An 18085-nucleotide genomic window follows, 5' to 3' on the forward strand; every position below is an offset into this window, starting at 1 on the left:
GCCGAGACTGACAGACCAACCCCAGACTCACTTAGACTGACTGCTACCGAGCTAATAGCGCCCCTTAAATGCACGTGAACAGGCATCTTTTCCCCTTTCCCACCAGAGGGATACACCATGCTGCAATTGCCACAGCGGCGCCACCACCAGAAACGGAAGGCGGCTGCTTTACACTATGCGCTGCGGTGCGCTCTTCAAAACAGCAAATTTTACCACGGCTCACGGTAGTTGAGTGGTCACTAGAACGATGGTTTCTGTGGCGGAAAACACGATACCTTGTTCTTTAGGGCGCCCCTAGCGAAAGTCAGTACTTTGGTGGTCGCCGGAAATCGCCAAGGCCACTAAAGAGTGTCGGTGAGCTCTACAAAGACATAAGCTGCACCCTCCTCTAGAACTCCTAATAGCTTTTAAAGGGCTTGATGCCTGCATTTACCAGCATATAAAAAGATGGAAAGAGGCGTGTTGGGAGAGGTATGTGTTGACCATTGGGTACCATATGTCACCTTCTCAAGTTTGGACAAAGATCAGACGTGTTTGTAGGTGCCAGACCCCAGCAGGTGTCACTGGCATTAATATCAAAGGCGTGTTATCTACCAACGCAAATGCAATTACCAAGCATTTTGCTGAGCACTATGCTCGAGCCTCTGTGTCAGAGAATTATCCCCCAGCATTTGGCACCCTCAAACGTCAGATGGAAAGGAAAGCTCTCTCGTTCACTGAACATCACAGTGAACCCTATAATGCTCCATTTACAGCGTGGGAGCTCCTAGTGTCCTTGCATATTTCTCCAACACAGCTCCTGGGCCAGATCGGATCCACAGTCAGATGATCAAACATCTCTCGTCCGACTACAAGCGACATCTCCTCATCATCTTCAGCCGGATCTGGTGCAATGGCAAGAGAGCACCATCATTCCAGTGTTCAAACCCAGCAAATACCCACTTGATGTGGATAGCTGTCGACCCATCAGCCTTACCAACGTTCATTGTAAACTGTTAGAACATATGGTAAGTCAGTGGTTGTGTTGGGTCCTGGTGTCACATGGCCTACTGGCTCCATGCCAGGGTCGCTCTATCACTGATAATCTGGTTTCCCTTGAGTCTGCCATCTAAACAGCCTTTTCCAGACACCAACACGTGGTTGCCATCTTTTGTGATTTACGAAAAGCTTACGACACGACATGGTGACATCATATCCTTGCCACATTATGTGAGTGGGGTCTCCGATTTTTATCCAAAATTTCCTATAGCTCTGTAGTTTCTGAGTCCAAGTTGGTGCCTCCCCTAGTTTCCCCCATATCCAGGAGAATGGGGTCCCGCAGGGTTCTGTATTGAGTGTATTTTTAGTGCCCATTAACGGTCTAGCAGCAGCTGTCAGGCTGTCCATCTCACCTTCTCTGTATGCAGAGGACATATTGAACAGCACTCCTTGCCCAATGGCTGCAGTGCTGGTGGCTATATCTTGTGGTCTTGATCACATCCATTCATGCCCTGGGGAGTCGTTTCATCATCTACATCTACATCCGTACTCCGCAAGCCACCTGATGGTGTGTGGCAGAGGGTACTTTGAGTACCTCTATTGGTTCTCCCTTCTATTCCAATCTCGTATTGTTCGTGGAAAGAAAGATTGTCGGTATGCCTCTGTGTGGGCTCTAATCTCTCTGATTTTATCCTCATGGTCTCTTCGCGATATATGCGTAGGAGGGAGCAATACACTTCTGTGTACTGTCTCCTTGAGTAGCCTACAATTTATCAACTAATGCTACCCCCCTCCATCCTTTGCTAGTGACCATTCAGGAGTCCATCTATGCCCTGGAACAGACCAGTCGCTCCGTGATGTTTGTTTGGACCCCAGGCCACGTCGGAATCCCAGGAAATGAATGTGCCAATAGGCTGGCCAAGGAAACCACTTCTGGAGATTGGCATCCCTGTAACTGGCCTGCAATCATTATTATGCCACAAGGTTTTTCAGCTTTGGGTGACGGAATGGCATAATCTCAGTATGCACAACAAACTGTGTGCCATTAAGGAGACTACGAATGTGTGGAAGTCCTCCATGCGGGCCTCTCACAGGGATTCTCTGGTTCTCTGCCGGCTCCGCATTGGCCATATGTGGCTAACACATGGCTACCTCATCAGTTGTGAGGACCCACTTCAGAATCACTGTGGCTCACATATGACTGTCATCCACATCTTGCTGGACTGCCCACTTTTAGCCCCTCTGCGACAGCCTTTTAACCTTCCCAGCTCCCTACCTTCGGGTGCTGGGCAACAATGCCTCAACAGCAGATTTTGTTTCACATTTTATTCTTGAGCGGGAAAGGGGGGAGGGGGTTATCATATCATCTAAGGGTGGGCATTAGCCTTCTCTCGGAGTCCGCCACCGTCCCTCCATTTTAACTCTGTTGCACTTTCTTTGCATTTGTTTGTCTTGGTGATCATCTTTTCCCTACATGTGTTCATCTTGCCTTGTCTTTTTATGGTGGAAATTTTAATGTGTTGTAGGGTGGCTGGCTCATCCTCTTTTATTATTGTGATCAGCCAGCCTAGACCATATGCTCTATGGTTTTAATAACCTCTTCTACTTTTCCTTGTGGTGTATGTTTTCCCTGTTTTTTGTTTGTTCCATTCGTTTTCTTTTTAGGTGTGGTTCCCCATTCCTTTTCCCTCTTTTATTTTCTCAAATGTTCTTTTGGTGTTTTTGTACCCTGAGCCTTGCTTGCGTCAGGAAAAATGGACTGATAACTCTGTAGTTTGGCCCCAAGATTGCATCTGGAGGGGTCTGCACCGATATAATTAGTTACTGGATCTCCCTTCATACCAATCTAGAAGTAATAGCGGTACGAGTGCAGACAACCCTACCAATCACCATTTGCAATGTCTACCTCCCTCCCAGGTGTGCCACTTCCTTACATTGAACTGCCTGCCTTAATACAGCAACTCCCACTCCCGTATCTCCTCCATGGGGACTTTAATGCATACCATCCCCTGTGGGGAGTGCCACTTCGATGGGTACCCCACAGAGTTCTGTGTTAAGTATCACACTCTCCCTTATTGCCATCAATGAGCTTGTACCATCTGTTGGGCCTCTGGTTTCCCCAGCGTTATATGATTTTTGCATCTTATGCAGCTCCCACTTGGTAGCATGTACTGAGTGCCAGCTCCATAGTGCCATCTGACTGGCCTCCTGGCCCTTTCCCATGGCTTCCAGTTTTCTTCCTCCAAAACGCGGGTTATGCATTTTTGCCATCGACCCATAGCACACTTGATCCAGAACTTTATTTAGGCAACCAGCACCTAGATGATGTAGTACTGCCCTGTTTCTCGGGCCTCCTTTTTGATAGGAAGCTGATGTGGCTGCCCCAACTTACCACCTGAAGACCACCTGCTTGCAGAAACTTAATGCTCTCTGCCTCGTGGTCCATGCATCTTGGAGTCCAGACTGTACTACTCTTCTCCATATTTACTGCATTCTGGTTTTGTCCAGACTAGATTATGGTTGTCAGATTTATGGCTCAATGGTTCCTTCCACTCTGAAACTACTTGTGACCCTGTTCATAATTACGTGGTGCATCTGGCTGTCAGTGCATGTTGCACTACCGTATTTACTCGAATCTAAGCCGCACTTTTTTTCCGGTTTTTGTAATCCAAAAAACCGCCTGCGGTTTAGAATCAAGTGCAAAGTAAGTGGAAGTTCTGAAAAATGTTGGAAGGTGCCGCCACTTCTGCCGTCAAATATATGTAGTGCTACACAGGCATGCTTTGCAGGCACAAAGATAAATACTGGCGCCAAAACCTCTGCGTCAGTAAATAAATTAAAAAAAAAAGGTGGAAGACGAGCTTTTTTTCCTGCGCCCCAAGTTTCGACCACTGCATTTTCATACATTATCCATCGAAGTAAATACAAATCCCGTATTGTTTCATCTTCGAATGTTACCGCGTTTCAATGTACTATGAAAATCCGAACGGCAAGGCTGTTAAAGTTGGCCATATTGACAAACATCCCTACGTTCTGAATTTTTTCTACATGTGAGAAGAGATGGTTGCTAATAGGAACTTATATGAATTGTGAATCACATGCAGTATTCTCTTCACCATAAGAATAATATGAATGTAAACATTTTGCCATGTATTCTTCAAATGCGGAAGAATATACATATCATGTCATGTTTATATTCATATTATTCTTATGCGTAATAGTGATACAGTCAGAAATGAAGCACGGCAATTGACTAGATTTTTAAATCTAAGATGACTCTAATTCCTGTGCAGAATGTAATGTACTAAAGAGGCATCTGCAAAGATTTTCAAACGGAGAAAATTTTTCGCTAAACTCTCGTTCAGAACATCTTCTATCATACGCAGTCTATTATTTGGTTCTTGTTGATCATTATCAAAGAAAGCAGCAGTGTAAGTAAGAACAAATAGCAGTCTCTTGCCATTGTTTCGCTATTTTTTAGTAGTAAGTGGCGGTAGCACGCACAGAAGCAAGCTGTGCTGCGAGCGGCGACAGGCCGTAAACACTCATTATCAGAATGCGACAAACAATGCGTGACACAGTACAGTAATGCATCTTCAGCTTAGAGTGACGTAAACACCTATAACAAAGAGAATGGCACTTATCAGGTCAAAGAAAAATAAGCAATCAATTCAAACCAGACGAAGCACGTGAAAAAGGAAGGATACCCGTATAAATACGGACGGAGCACCTGACACATAGTAATGGCTACCTGGTAAAGCTTAACTTCTAAGCTTACGACTCGAACCAAACTACTGTAGCTGTATCGTCATTCATTCGACCTAAATTGTGTCTCATATTACAATGGACCAACTTTGTTTCGATTTGGAGGTGCGGCCTACTAACTTTTCTCTCCCCTTGAATTTCGAATCTCAAAGTTCTGGTGCGGCTTAGATTCGGGAAAACTTTTTTTTCCTGGATTTCGAGTCTCATTTTTCAGGTGCAGCTTAGATTCGAGTGCGGCTTAGATTCGAGTAAATACGGTAGTCCTGTCAACAGTCTCCTCGCAGAATTGGGGATTCCCCCTCTATAAATATTTAACCAACTTCTTACAGACTTTGCTTTGTGTATCCTCAATGGCGGTTCGCATACCCACTCCAGTACCGCTCATGGCAACTTTTCTGCTATTGATCTCACAGTCTCCTCCCCTGCTCTTGTGGCTTCTCTACATTGGTCACCCCAAGATGATCTTCGTGACAGTGACCGCTTCCCGGTGCTTCAATTGTTCACCTGCTCCCGCCAGGCAGACAGTCCCCATGTTTGGCTTCCTGCAGAGCCAATTGGCCTTTATATGCATCTGTTGTGCAGTTCGACACTTCTCTCTCGAATTGCATTGATGTGGTTGAGCAGGGTGTGTCTGCCACTACTCTTTATGCTGCTGGCACTACTGTCCCTATTTGCAGTACCCCCTCATTGTTGACTGGTACCATGGTGGACCAAGAACGTAGCATTCATTGTCCAGGACCGCCGACGGGTGGTGCAGTGATTTAAGTGACACCATTCCCAGACTAACCTGCTAACTTTTAAGCATCTCTGTGCTGAGCCTCGCTACCTTATTAAGCAGAGTGAAAAGGAATGCTGGGAGTGCTATGTTTCCTCTCTATGGATGAATGCCTCTTCATCGCAGGTTTGGTCCGAGCTCCATAGCCTTGTGAGCCACCAGCAACAATCAACTGTCCAGTGTCTTGTCATCCAAGGTGCTCTGTGTACTGATGCCATTGGTCATTGCAGAACACCTCATGACACAGATTGCAACAGTATCGGCGTCCTCTTCCTATCCTGCTACCTTTCTCTGGTAGAAACACTGAGATGAATAGATCCCCCCCTCCCGTTTCAACCCATACCAAGCTGAACCCTATAATGAGCTCTTCACAGTATGGGAATTCTTACAGGCTCTTACCTCTTCACATGACATGGCCCCAGGTCCAGATCCCATCCATCGATGATCCAACACTTTGACGTCATCTAAAGGCAATCTCTATTCAGTGTCTTCAGCTGCATTTGGCTCACAGGTGCCTTCCCCTTCGCAGTGGCAAATGGTATAGTTATCCCTTTCCTTAAGCCTAGGAAGAACCCAGCATCTCTCAACAGCTACTGCCCATTTAGCCTGATTAATGTACTTTGTAAACTGCTTTAGAGGATGGTTAGCTTGAGATTATGTTGGGTACTCGAATTTCAGGGCCTTTTGTTCCCATATCGGTGTTCCTTCCAAGAAGGACGATCTACTACAGACAATTTATTCAGATTGTAAACAACAATCCAACAGGCTGTTAATAACTGCCATCATCTTGCTGTCTTTGACCTACATAAGCCATATGACATGGCTTGGCATCATCATGTTTTAGTTACCCTCCATGACTAGGGCTTTAGTGGCCCCCTTCTGTTTTTTATCTGTGAGCTTTTGTCTCACTGGCTCTTCTGAGTTAGAGTTGGCATTTCGCTCAGCACCCCTTGGGTCTAGGAAAACAGTACCCCACAGGGTTCTGTGTTAAGTATCACACTCTCCCTTATTGCCATCAATGAGCTTGAACCGTCTGTTGGCCCTCTGGTTTCCCCAGCGTTATATGATTTTTGCATCTGATGCAGCTCCCACTTGGTAGCATCTGCTGAATGCCAGCTCCAAAGTGCCATCTGACTGGCCTCCTGGCCCTTTCCCATGGCTTCCAGTTTTCTCCCTCCAAAACGCGGGTTATTCATTTTTGCCAGATCCATAGTACACCTGATCCAGAACTTATTTAGGCAACCAGCACCTAGGTGATGTAGTACTGTCCTGTTTCTCGGGCCTCCTTTTTGATAGGAAGCTGATGTGGCTGCCCCATTTTCCCACCTGAAGACTACCTGCTTGCAGAAACTTTATGCTGTCTGCCTCGTGGCCCATGCATCTTGGAGTCCAGTGTGTGCTACTCTTCGCCATATTTACCGCACTCTGGTTTTGTCCAGACTAGATCATGGTTGTCAGGTTTATGGCTCAATGGCTCCAACCAATCTGAAACTACTTGACCCTGTTCATAATTACGAGGTGCATCTAGCTATCAGTGCCTGTTGCACTAGTCACGTCAAGTCTCCTCACAGAATCGGGGATTCCCCCTCTATAAATATGACGAATTCAACTCTTGTTTTCTTATCCAATTGCATCAGACAATTCCCTGACCATCCTGTGTACCCTTCTCTCTTTGCAAACAAGGGATGTATCCACCTGACACCCACCCTTGGGTGTGATTGCCAATTTGAACATGTTCCAATTCCCTCTGTCCGGATCTCCATACCCGCTTGCTGGGAAGTGCCCCATGTATTTCTTCCCTCCCTTAGATGGTGCCTCGACCGTGGATTAGGACCGACCTGTTCCAGGGTCCTATGGTCTGTTGCCACTACGATATTGTGGTGTCTTGTACATTCCATCCTTGAAGAGTTCCAGGATGCTAATATCTTCTACACTGACGGTTCTAAAATGATAGACAAGACGGAATACGCTTTTACGTCTCCTACTGGAACACAATTTACTGCTGTGATCATGTAGTGTGTTCATAGCAGAGATGCTAGCCATTAGCTGGACCCTGTTTTTTTTCCCAACACTCAGGCCGCCCTCCACAGTGTTTTAATATGTGCCAACTCAGCGAGTAGCCTGCAGGCTATAAACTGATGCTATTCTCATCACTCTTTGGTCTCTGCTGTCTATGACCTTCTCTTTGCCCTTGACCGTCCCACCTGCTCTGTTGTCTTTCTCTGGTCCCAAGTCATGTGGAATCCCAGGTAATGAACTGGCTGACTGTTTGGCTAGAGAGACAGATGCTTAACCCCTTCCCTTTCAATATTCCCAGTGCAGATATGTGGTTACATGTGAGATCTCTCTTTGCCCAAAAGTGGAATGACTTACGGTGCACTATTGTCTCAGTAATAAACTCCACACATCCTCCAAGGAAACTAGTGCAGTTTGGCCCTCTTCCTTACGCTTCCCGTGGAAGGAGTTCACTGTCATATGCCGCCTATGCATTGGTTATACTAGGCTGACTCATTGTTTTCTCTTGTGTAATGAACCACTCCCACAGTGTGGTTGTGGGGCCACACTGACAGTATCCCATATATTGGTGGAATGTCCCCCTCTTTTGGCCCTTCATATACGTATAGCCTTCCAGATTCCTTGTCTTTAATATTGGCAGATAATTCATGGTTGAACTGGTTATCAGTTTCCTTCATGGAAGTGGTCTTTATTTTCTGTTATAAGGTTTTGTTTTATTCCTGGAGCAGGAGCAGGAGTGTTGTGGTTGGGGCCTCTCTTCGTGTTTTTGGGGTTGGGACCCATGGCCACTACCCTTTGCAAAGACTGTTCTTTTATCCCTCTGTTTTTCCAGTTTTTAGATTTGGTCTACCCTTTTATGCCTTTGTACTGTGTGTGTTTTTAGCTTCCTCACTTTTAGCACCCACTTTTAGCCGGCGCCTTTGTCTTGTGCAAGTAACTCTTGCATTTTGTCACTAATGACTTCGTTGTTTAGTCTCATAACCCACCTCAATCAATCTGGTTTCATATTCCATTTTACCACAGCATTTTGGTACATTTAAGTAAGATACTTGTAATCAACAAAGGGTAATAAAAAAGCTGCAAACACTCATGTCTTCACTTCTACCAGACATATTGTTGTCTGCATGATTGTTACCTTAGTGGGGCAAGTAACCATAGTGGTTGGTGTAGGTGAAATAAACATATAAGGAACATGGGATTGGGAAAGGGAGGTACAGCAAGGGGGAGTGGGTTTCAAAGGATCATACCACTTGGGAGCATGGTGACGATAACTGGCACTCACACTACGAGGCTTAGTGGTGGTGTAATGGTATATTAGACAGCACTCTGGAAATAAAATACAGTGGGAAGGTGAACTGTCTGAAGTAAGGTGTAGAAAAAGGAAGATACGAGTGAGTTCGGTTGAAGCAGATAATTAAAAAAGTAGACAGGTTAGAAAGAATGGCAATGAGGAAGTGTAGGACATTAAGACCATTGGATTGCAGTTATGAGGTATATATCATAAGAAGAGTCTCCACCTGCGAAATTGTGTGTGTTTAGGGGCAGAATCCAGATGACTCGGATAGTGAAGCAGCCATTGACAAAAACATTATGTTAAGTAACATGTTCCACAAATAATTGATCTAGTTTGACATGGCCATACCTTAGAATGCTGTGCATTGATTGGTAGGGAAATCTATGGATGATGTGATTGTGTGCATATTGGCAGGAGGTCTCAATTTTACTCCTACTTTTGTTTCACCACAACTAGTGGACTTTTGTCAGTTCCATCGAAGAGGCTGTGCGCTGTGTTGTAACAGACGCAGCAGAGAAAATATGTTGGGAGTCTTGCCACATGTTGATGAGAGCTGCACCACCAAAGAGCAGCATGTTGCCTACGGAGAGGCCAGCTTCCGTAACTTTACAGCAGACATGGGTACAGTACTATTAAAGTCCATACCACTGGAGGTCTGTGTTAATAAAATCAGTGTTCTATGGTGTTCCAAGACCGTTGTAAAATACAACAGATTTATATCTAACATTTCTGTACCAAAGTAGGTCATTAAGGACTGAGATCAAATACTTTAGTTTCACTTGGACAGTACGGACAGCACAAGATCCACAAAGAAGGTGTGCCTTTACACCCTGTAGTGAGCAATATTGCAGCAGCCACATATGATTTTCTTAAAGTATTTGATGCCTTTACTGACGTTACCTTTACTGTAGGCAAGTGTCTGTACCATACAAGAAAGTGTAGTGATTTTTGTTAGCAGACTTCAGTCACTTAAGCTGGGAATCAATAACTGATTAGTCAGCTTTGTTGTTTTGTGTTTTACTAATGTGCCTTTGGTGGACTCATCGACAGCATGTTTGGGGCTGACATTACAGTGTTGTTTGAACACAACCACTCCATGAGATGTACTCTGTGTTTAACAGTGAGTTTTTTTAACAACCTGACAGTGTCACCATGGGGAGTCGTTTGTCTTCCTTGACGGCCCATCTTTTTAAGGAAGATTTTGAGGGGCAAGTTCTCGCCTCAGGTATTTTAAAACCAACAGCAACTTTGTGACATATTGACAACAATTTTATAGTGTGGCCTTACGGTTTGTACGGTTTCAGAGTTCCTTCAACATCTGAACTCCATACAAGAAAAAATAAACTTTACTACCGGGATTCAAAAAGATGGTTGCTTGCCATTTTTTGACATCTTGGTTTAACATAAGAGCAATGGCGTACTTGGCAATTGGTGTTTAAAAAACCCATTTATACAGACCTGTACTTACAGGCTAATGGTTGCCACCATCTGGTACAAATGATGGCCATTCTAAAGACCTTAATCCACCTACTGTGTACCATCTTGGATACAGATAATTTGCAAAAGGAGTAGGAACATATGCAGACGGTGCTCCTGAACAACAGATATTTGTCTTGGCAAGTACAGAAAGTGTTGCAGACATATGAACGACAGAGCAAGAGGATGAGGCCTTCAAAACTACTTTTTATCTACCATATACTGAAAATTTTTTGGTGAAAATAGACGGAATACTATAAAGACCTAAAATTTAAAGATGATTTAGAGTTGCGCAAGGCAGGTGTTTACAGGATTTCATGTGAATGTGCAAATCTTGTACGGCTTATGCAGGGCAAGCTACGTGCACTGTGCAGGATCACATTGTAGATCAGCAGCATACTTGCCTTCTGGAAGCCAAGAAGTACTGAACATTGCTTGTCCACTGGTCATTTGGTGAAATACAATGAACCAAAAATTGTGGCCCTTTGTGAAACTTTTGGAGCTCCATCATAAATGAACCATTAGAAATTCAATTGCTTGAGCCCCTTATCAATCGAGACAGTGGCTTCCAGTTAAATTCTACATGGAATCCTGTCATAAAAAAAAAACATCATGCTCTTCGTAGTTGGTGTTCTGCAATTTTATTGTATGAAGATATTAGATTTGATATTGATGTGGCAATCTCTCACCATGAAAGGTACGCAGTGCAGCACATATACTTAGAACATAAATGCATGCCAGCGAGGCCTTAACTGCATGAGCTCAATGCATTTTTGTCAGTATTCACCTGAAGAGGGCCAGAAGACTCTGCTCTGAAATGTCACGGCAGCAAGTTGCAGACACTTGGCAGTTTTCCCAAAATTTTATGGAACAATCTGTACACTGGGCAAGTTTTAAATTTCACACAGTAAAGCTCTTCCTGGTCAGGTTGGGGAGAGTACTTTTGACCTGCAAAAGCATCAGTGAGACTTACAGAATACTGGGAGGACTGAGATTGTCATGCGATATTCCCAGATCACTACGCCGTAGTGGTAGATAAGTTTTGATATTGAATGTGACACAACAGTCACGTGGAGGTATTGCCAGCCATTGGTGGATTTGATGTAGACAGAAGTTCTTATGAACCAGTGATTGCAGTGTTTTACATCCAGGAAAGTGACCTACACTGCAGATGTGGACCATGTAAAACAAATAGGTGAAAAGCTGTTGAGGTTCTGGAGTAATGTATGTGCTCGTTGTCCCTCTGGAACCTACAATCTGACCATCTGTGGGTGAGAGCGATGGGGCAGTCTCTCCATGAGGGGAAAAAAATGTTCTCCAAATGAGAACACCATTTGCATCACAATAATTCAAAAAGTTTCAAGTGTAAAAGGAAATGCACATAAGAATGTGGGTGGTGTCTTGTAGCATAGTAGCAAGAGCAGTGTGCCATGTTATGCTCCAGCCAATAGTGTCATCATGCCACCTCTGACTGTAATGTTAAATACGGAATGTGCATTGTATTTTTCTGTAAGAGTGAATGTGACCCCAACCTGCTGTTTCCAGTTGCTGCAGTACGCTAAGGCTGGTGTTATTGGTCAGGAACAGAGCACACAGTAGTGACAACTCAAAAATGTGCAGAACACGTCCCACACCTGCCCACTTGCTTACACACAACTCTGTTGCATATGTGGATGTGGGAAAGGGGGGAGCAGGATGGGGGGGGGGGGGGGGGGGGAGTTTCAGTGTGATGGTCATTATAAAAATTGGTTCCACTTATATCGGTACCACTACTTTTTCTTCTAAACTTCATTTGTTTCAATTCTGTAATTTAAAGCCTCCTGTCACATCTTTTTATAGTAATGTCACCAGTTATTTTCAACTATGAAAAGTGAAGTTCGTCATATGTTGCTGTAAAATTATTTGTAATTATTATTTAATGTGTAATAACTGTTTTGTTAAGTGACATTCTTCTTTTTCAGGAAAGTAATTTGCTGGCATCCATATTTGAAAAATTTGTTATTGCAATGGTTTTGTATTTTATCATTTCAATAATAAACTCATTAGCTCAGAGTTATCATAAACGACTGCATAAAAGAAGAAAACTTGGGAAACAAGCATCTGATTGACAGTGGTCACTCAATATAGCAATTTCTTATTGATGGGGTATGGTATTATATGCAGTATCTCATTTCACCTATCTGCTGCCATACTGATGGAAGTGGTGTGTGTGTGTGTGTGTGTGTGTGTGTGTGTGTGTGTGTGTGTGTGTGTAGCAAATGAAACTTGACTTCAGCTTCCTCAATGTGTATAATTAGTCATTGTTAAGATCCAAGTAGATTGTTTTATTTTTCTGAGAATACAGTTCCTCATGTTGCACACAGACTCAACAGTTTCTTGACTAAATCCCATATAACGGTGTACTTGCATAAATCGGAACACAGGTCCTTTGCATGAAAAAAGAGAGTAATAGAGTATTGGCTTTCATTTTGGTTTTTAAATAAAAAGCCAAATTTAACCTTTGTGTACCTATTCCATAGAATATTCATTTACATTGAATTTAAAGAAAATGTACTTCCCTTTAACATTCCATTATATAATAATTTTAAAACACTTTTGCAGTATTATTATACCTTTCTTTCCTTGGTATACAGTAACTTAAAGCCAAGTTATAGTTTTGTAGTATCTTAAATACTTTCCTCTTATTGGGTGAATAATTTTAGCTGTAAGATTTCGTAAGAGCTGTAGAGACAATATTTCTTAATAGGACCAGAAACTGTGTAGATACATTGAGGACAAGAAGTGTCAAGCTCCATTTGTTATTTAGTAAAGATGGCCCTCAAAGTGAAATGATGGAATGTTATTTTGTTTATATTACCTAATTGAATTGTCGCTGAATTTTGACTGATCATACAAGTTCAAAACAGTCTCTCTTTGTGTGTTTGTATATGAATTCCGTATTTCGAATGCCATCAAATTTTCTGCCCAGGCTGTACTTGGTAATAATTCATTTTTTTTTTTTTTTTTTAACATATTCCAATTTGATTTTTCTCATTTTAGTTCTGTTTGATGTTAAATTTTAGCACATAAATTAAGGAACTTCTTACACAAATTAGAGATTGCTTGAAATAAAAGGTTTATAGACTTTTTGAAAAACTGAATGCTGCATTTTTGGCTGGTGACATTACCAGATTGGCTGTAATACTTGTTTCCTTAATGTTCTGGTTTTCCTTAAATGTTGTACTGTATACTGCCATACTTGTAACCTTTTGCGCAATTATTATTCCAGTTTATTGAGCCTGTTTATTGAAATTGGTAATTGCATTCACTATATTCTGCTCATTTATGTCATAATAATGGGAGGTTGCAAATGTTAAGTGACACAAATTCGTGTAAATAACACTTTCCTTCTTGTGTAGTATGCTATTAACATTGATAAACTAGATAGAGATAAGCTTTGAATCGAGATTTTTTGGAGCTATTAAATTTATTTTGGTTCTTTGGTATAATGTAAGCAAGGAATGAGTGTAGAAAAATAATGTAAGTTATGATGAGTTACTTAGTCCTACTCCCAAAGATAAATATTACATACAAAACAGAGAAAATACAAATTGTGGAATCGACGTATTATATTGTTTGATCTGTAGTTCCAACTGAATTTGCACCTCTGTTAGATTTCACCACATTTGTTTCTTATGTCTTTCTGTAGTATTTTAAGACAGAAAGTGCTCTTCAGAATTCAAAGATGTTCCCAGTATGTTTAAAGAATACACTTCTTTGTCTTTCCATGATTATTATTTATATTTACTTTTACTTACTTCTGTTTTGTAACTGTTAAAGTATTCTATGCACTAATCATTACAATACGCGTGACACAAACTAACAGAGAGCGATATTGTGTTCATACCTTTTATTATTATTACTCTGATGGTACATCGTTTCCATGCTGCAGGTCAAGAAAAATTTTTCAAAGAATTAACAATACAGTGAAGTCTTTAAGTTATTAAGTTAGTTGAAATATCTTTACGGTGCATCATGTTCTTATGTAATTGAAGAGATGTTCATAAAAATATTCTCACTGCATTATTCTTTGTTCATAATCATCATAAGAGATGAAAAGCGTTTTTCATTGTGTATTGAAATATTAAAAAATTTAAAACAGGAAGTCAGCGTGAAAGCTTGGGCAGAGAATTTGATACCTGGATGCATAAAATTTGAGAAATGTAGAAGAGATCTGTTTAAATTTAATTTTGAATTACCCTCTACCTCATTGAAAAATGTAATTGCATTTTGTCTTATTCAGTATGAGGATCATTTTGTGACTTTGTCCATTACTGAATGTTTGAGTCCTATGTCTGTTTTGTTAATAGAAATATTTATTTTCCTCATTCCATTGTGATATGTGTTAATGGTATGTTTATTTAGGTATTGTTACAAATGCTGTGTTTGAAGCACTTCAGTTATTGTTAAACTGAAACCTGAGGCTTGTGCACATTAAATTTCACATTGAAATGAACCACATTACTGTTCTTTTTTTATTTTTTTTGCCTTTTATGTCAGGGAACCTCTTGCAGCTTTTATATACATATATGTACATTTTACAATGACCAAAGTTTTTATAATGTTCCATATTTCTACACTAACATTTTTAAATTCAAGGCTGAAAGAAAAATTGCTGATCTAAGAGCACTTCAGTGTAAAAAGTCTTTCAGACAAACTGTTTCTTAATATATGATAAAGAATTGTGCAATATTTTATACTATAAACCTTTGACCAGAATTCTCAGAAGTGCATCCAATTTTCCTCATTTCAAAGAGTTGTGTGATTTCTGTAAAATCTGTACAGGGAAGCCTTAAAGTTACCTGCTTCTTTTCTACAATGTATGTGGAATAAAAAATACTTCCGCCTATCAGTTTTCACTGTAGCCATAACCAGTAACTGTTACGAAGCAATTTAAATTTCCGTATGGCATACAGCAATGAAATATCTGTCATCTTAAAGTCTGCACCGATCAATTTTTATTTTTTTATATTACTGTTGTGGCTTTGGAGATTACACCTTACTAATTGTAAATATGCCATAGCTGAATGAGAATTTAAAAAACCCTGTGAACTCTCTCTTTCTGCCTAGTGCTAGCAACGCACAATCTTTACTTGTTTCTCGTAAATAGAAATGGTTCATTGTATTTTTTTATAGTCTGAGTCAATCCCTAAATGGAAAAACACAATGGAAAAACTTGAAATTGGCATTTCCTGTGATGAAATTATTCTTGAGATATGTCTCTGAAATACTTTTCACTTTGTAATGGATTAGGTTGCATGCCACTTTTACTATAGTGTATCCTATCCGTAAGTCTTTAAAAATTAGTTGTATTGAATTGTATATTTAAAGTATATTTTCACTGCTGTATGTTCTTACATTGAAATACAGAGATGCCAGGAGTGTTTTGACTCCCCCTTTCTTTTGTTTTGTGTTCTTCTATACCAATGTGATCTAAGCATGATATTCAAACCGCACTTATATATAGTTCATGTATAAGACACATCCTGGAAAAAGCAAGTTACACATTATTAAAAGTGATCTCACACACTGAGTGATACATGTATATAGAAACATACAACTTTACATGTATGCTTGACTCTTTTGTAAAGTTTTACCACTTTATGGTAAATTTTTAAAAAAAGACATTCATCTAGAATTGGAATGCCAAAGGGGAATTGAAATGTATTGTTTCTTAAAGATAATGTATCATAAATTCATCACTTCATGTGGAACATATGTACAGTTTTTGTAATGTTTTGTACATGTGTGAGGGTATGTAGCATTGCTACAGATAAATAAATGCAATGTTTTATTGTATAATTTGTTTTTTAAGTTTGTGATTGCTGCAGGACACAACATAAGTGTAAGCAGATATTGCTTTCTGTAAATTTTGTGCTCTCCTTTCACTTCAAACTGGTACTGTATGGCCCAAAAAAGTGTGGCATAGCATTTATAAAATAGTGTCTCCGACAATTTTAACAGTAATTTGACACATTAGAAACAATGATACTTACAGGTGAGCACACCACATTGACAGGTTCTTCCAGTTAATTTTTGTCATATCATTATAAACAGAGAAAGAATTGATGAGAGCAAAACATGGACCATTCTGCAGTCAGAAGCGTCTTGAAGGCATCACTTCCAAGATGGCCGCCGAGTAAGTGACGCCAGAAACCATTTCCAGAAAGTTAAGTGATTTAGACAGGAATATAATTTAGTTTAACGCCGACAACAAATTAAATACGTGTATTAGTGTATCGTTTAGTCTTGCCGTTAAAGGTTTGACTTCTCTTTGCGTATTTTTTTAGAAAACGCAAAAAGATTGTAACTTCGCGAAGTCGCGCTTAGGCTTAAATTTTGTAAACGTGTTTGTTTCTTGTTTCACGGTAATTTAACTAGTTTCTCGGTAACAAATAAGTAAACTACCATAAATAGCATATAACTTCATTGTTTTAATACAGATTTCAGAAAAACAGCGTAACTTTATATCAGAAACTTGCTTATATACATTTGTTTATAGGCCTAATTCTTGTAACGTTTTTGGAGAATCAAAGTTAAAGTATCTCGTTTAATTGTCCTTTTTTTTTCATTCCATCGAGTGAAATATATAATAAATAGCGTATACCTTCATTGTTTTTATACAGATCTCAGAAAAACAGCGGAATTTTAAATCAGAAACTTGCTTATATACATTTGTGAATAGGCTTAATTTTTGTAACCTCGTTTTTGATTTTCGGTAATTTAATTGATGTATTCTAGCTAAAGTATTATTTTTGCCATGACTGAGAAGTGCCTGAATTGCCGTAGAATTGTTAGTTCCAGGGTTTGGTGTGATGGATGCAGTAGTTTTTTTTCACTGAGGGGACTGCAGTGGCGTGGGTGTCGGGAAATTGGATCAGGCTCATCAGTAGTTATGTAGGATTCGCAGCAGAGATACGAAGATAGTGGAACAGGAGGGGAAAATTGCTGCCCTTCAGGCTGAGCTAGATCAGGCTAGGGAAGATCTGGACAGGTTAAGGAGGGAGAAGGGCAAAGAGAGGTGGTAAGTGGCAACAGGTAGCAGAAGGAACAGGCCTAGAACTAAGAATGTGGTGAATGTCAAAAATAAGTTTGACCTATTGCTTCAGTTAGAAACTGATGAGCCTCAAGCAGAGGTAGGTGTAGACAGGACACAACAAACTTTCAATAGTAAATTGAAAAAGAATGTAGGAAAGTCATCGAAAAGGAAGAAAGTTTTGTTGTTAGGCAGTTCTCATGCCAGAGGTGTAGGCCAACTTCTGCAGGAGGAATTAGGACCAGAATACCAGGTCACAAATTTTTTCAAACCAAGTGCTAGTCTGGATCAAGTGACAGAGGATTTAGGTTCACTCTGTAAAGGTTTTACCAGGGAAGACACCGTGGTTACTGTGGGAGGGCCGGGGAACAGCATCGACAGAGATCCTGGGTACAGTATAGAGTGTGACCTGGTAAAGATTGTGTCGGCATCGAGACACACCAATGTTGAGTTTGTATCTGTCCTGAGATGCCATGACCGGCCTCATTTGAACTCTTCTGTTGGGAGAGTTAATTTGGAGTTGGATTGGCTGCTTGGGTTGGGTGTGGGGGCTCATATTGGTGTGGTTCCTGTTGATTCTCTCAGTAGGTGGGACTATACCAGGCACGGCCTACATCTCAACAGGAAAGGGAAGGGGAAACTGGCTGGGGTAATAGCAGGAAATTTAAGGGGGGGCACTGCCATGAATGGTAAAATACCAGTGGTT

At 40.9% G+C, this 18085-nt stretch overlaps 1 protein-coding gene across 4 annotated transcripts in view; it reads left to right on the top strand.

Moving 5' to 3' along the window:
- LOC126418709 (vacuole membrane protein 1) overlaps positions 1-16120 on the top strand; it is a 91793-nt gene extending 75673 nt beyond the window's left edge. For all 4 annotated transcript variants that reach the window (XM_050085612.1, XM_050085609.1, XM_050085611.1 and 1 more), the window contains one exon: positions 12266-16120. In XM_050085612.1, the coding sequence (XP_049941569.1) occupies positions 12266-12412 (147 nt within the window). In that variant the 3' untranslated portion in view covers positions 12413-16120. The remainder of the gene's footprint in view (positions 1-12265) is intronic.
- Positions 16121-18085: the final 1965 nt, after the last annotated feature.

The sequence above is a fragment of the Schistocerca serialis genome, chromosome 9 (genome assembly GCF_023864345.2).
Source record: "Schistocerca serialis cubense isolate TAMUIC-IGC-003099 chromosome 9, iqSchSeri2.2, whole genome shotgun sequence".
In the NCBI taxonomy this organism is placed as follows: Eukaryota; Metazoa; Arthropoda; class Insecta; order Orthoptera; family Acrididae; genus Schistocerca; species Schistocerca serialis.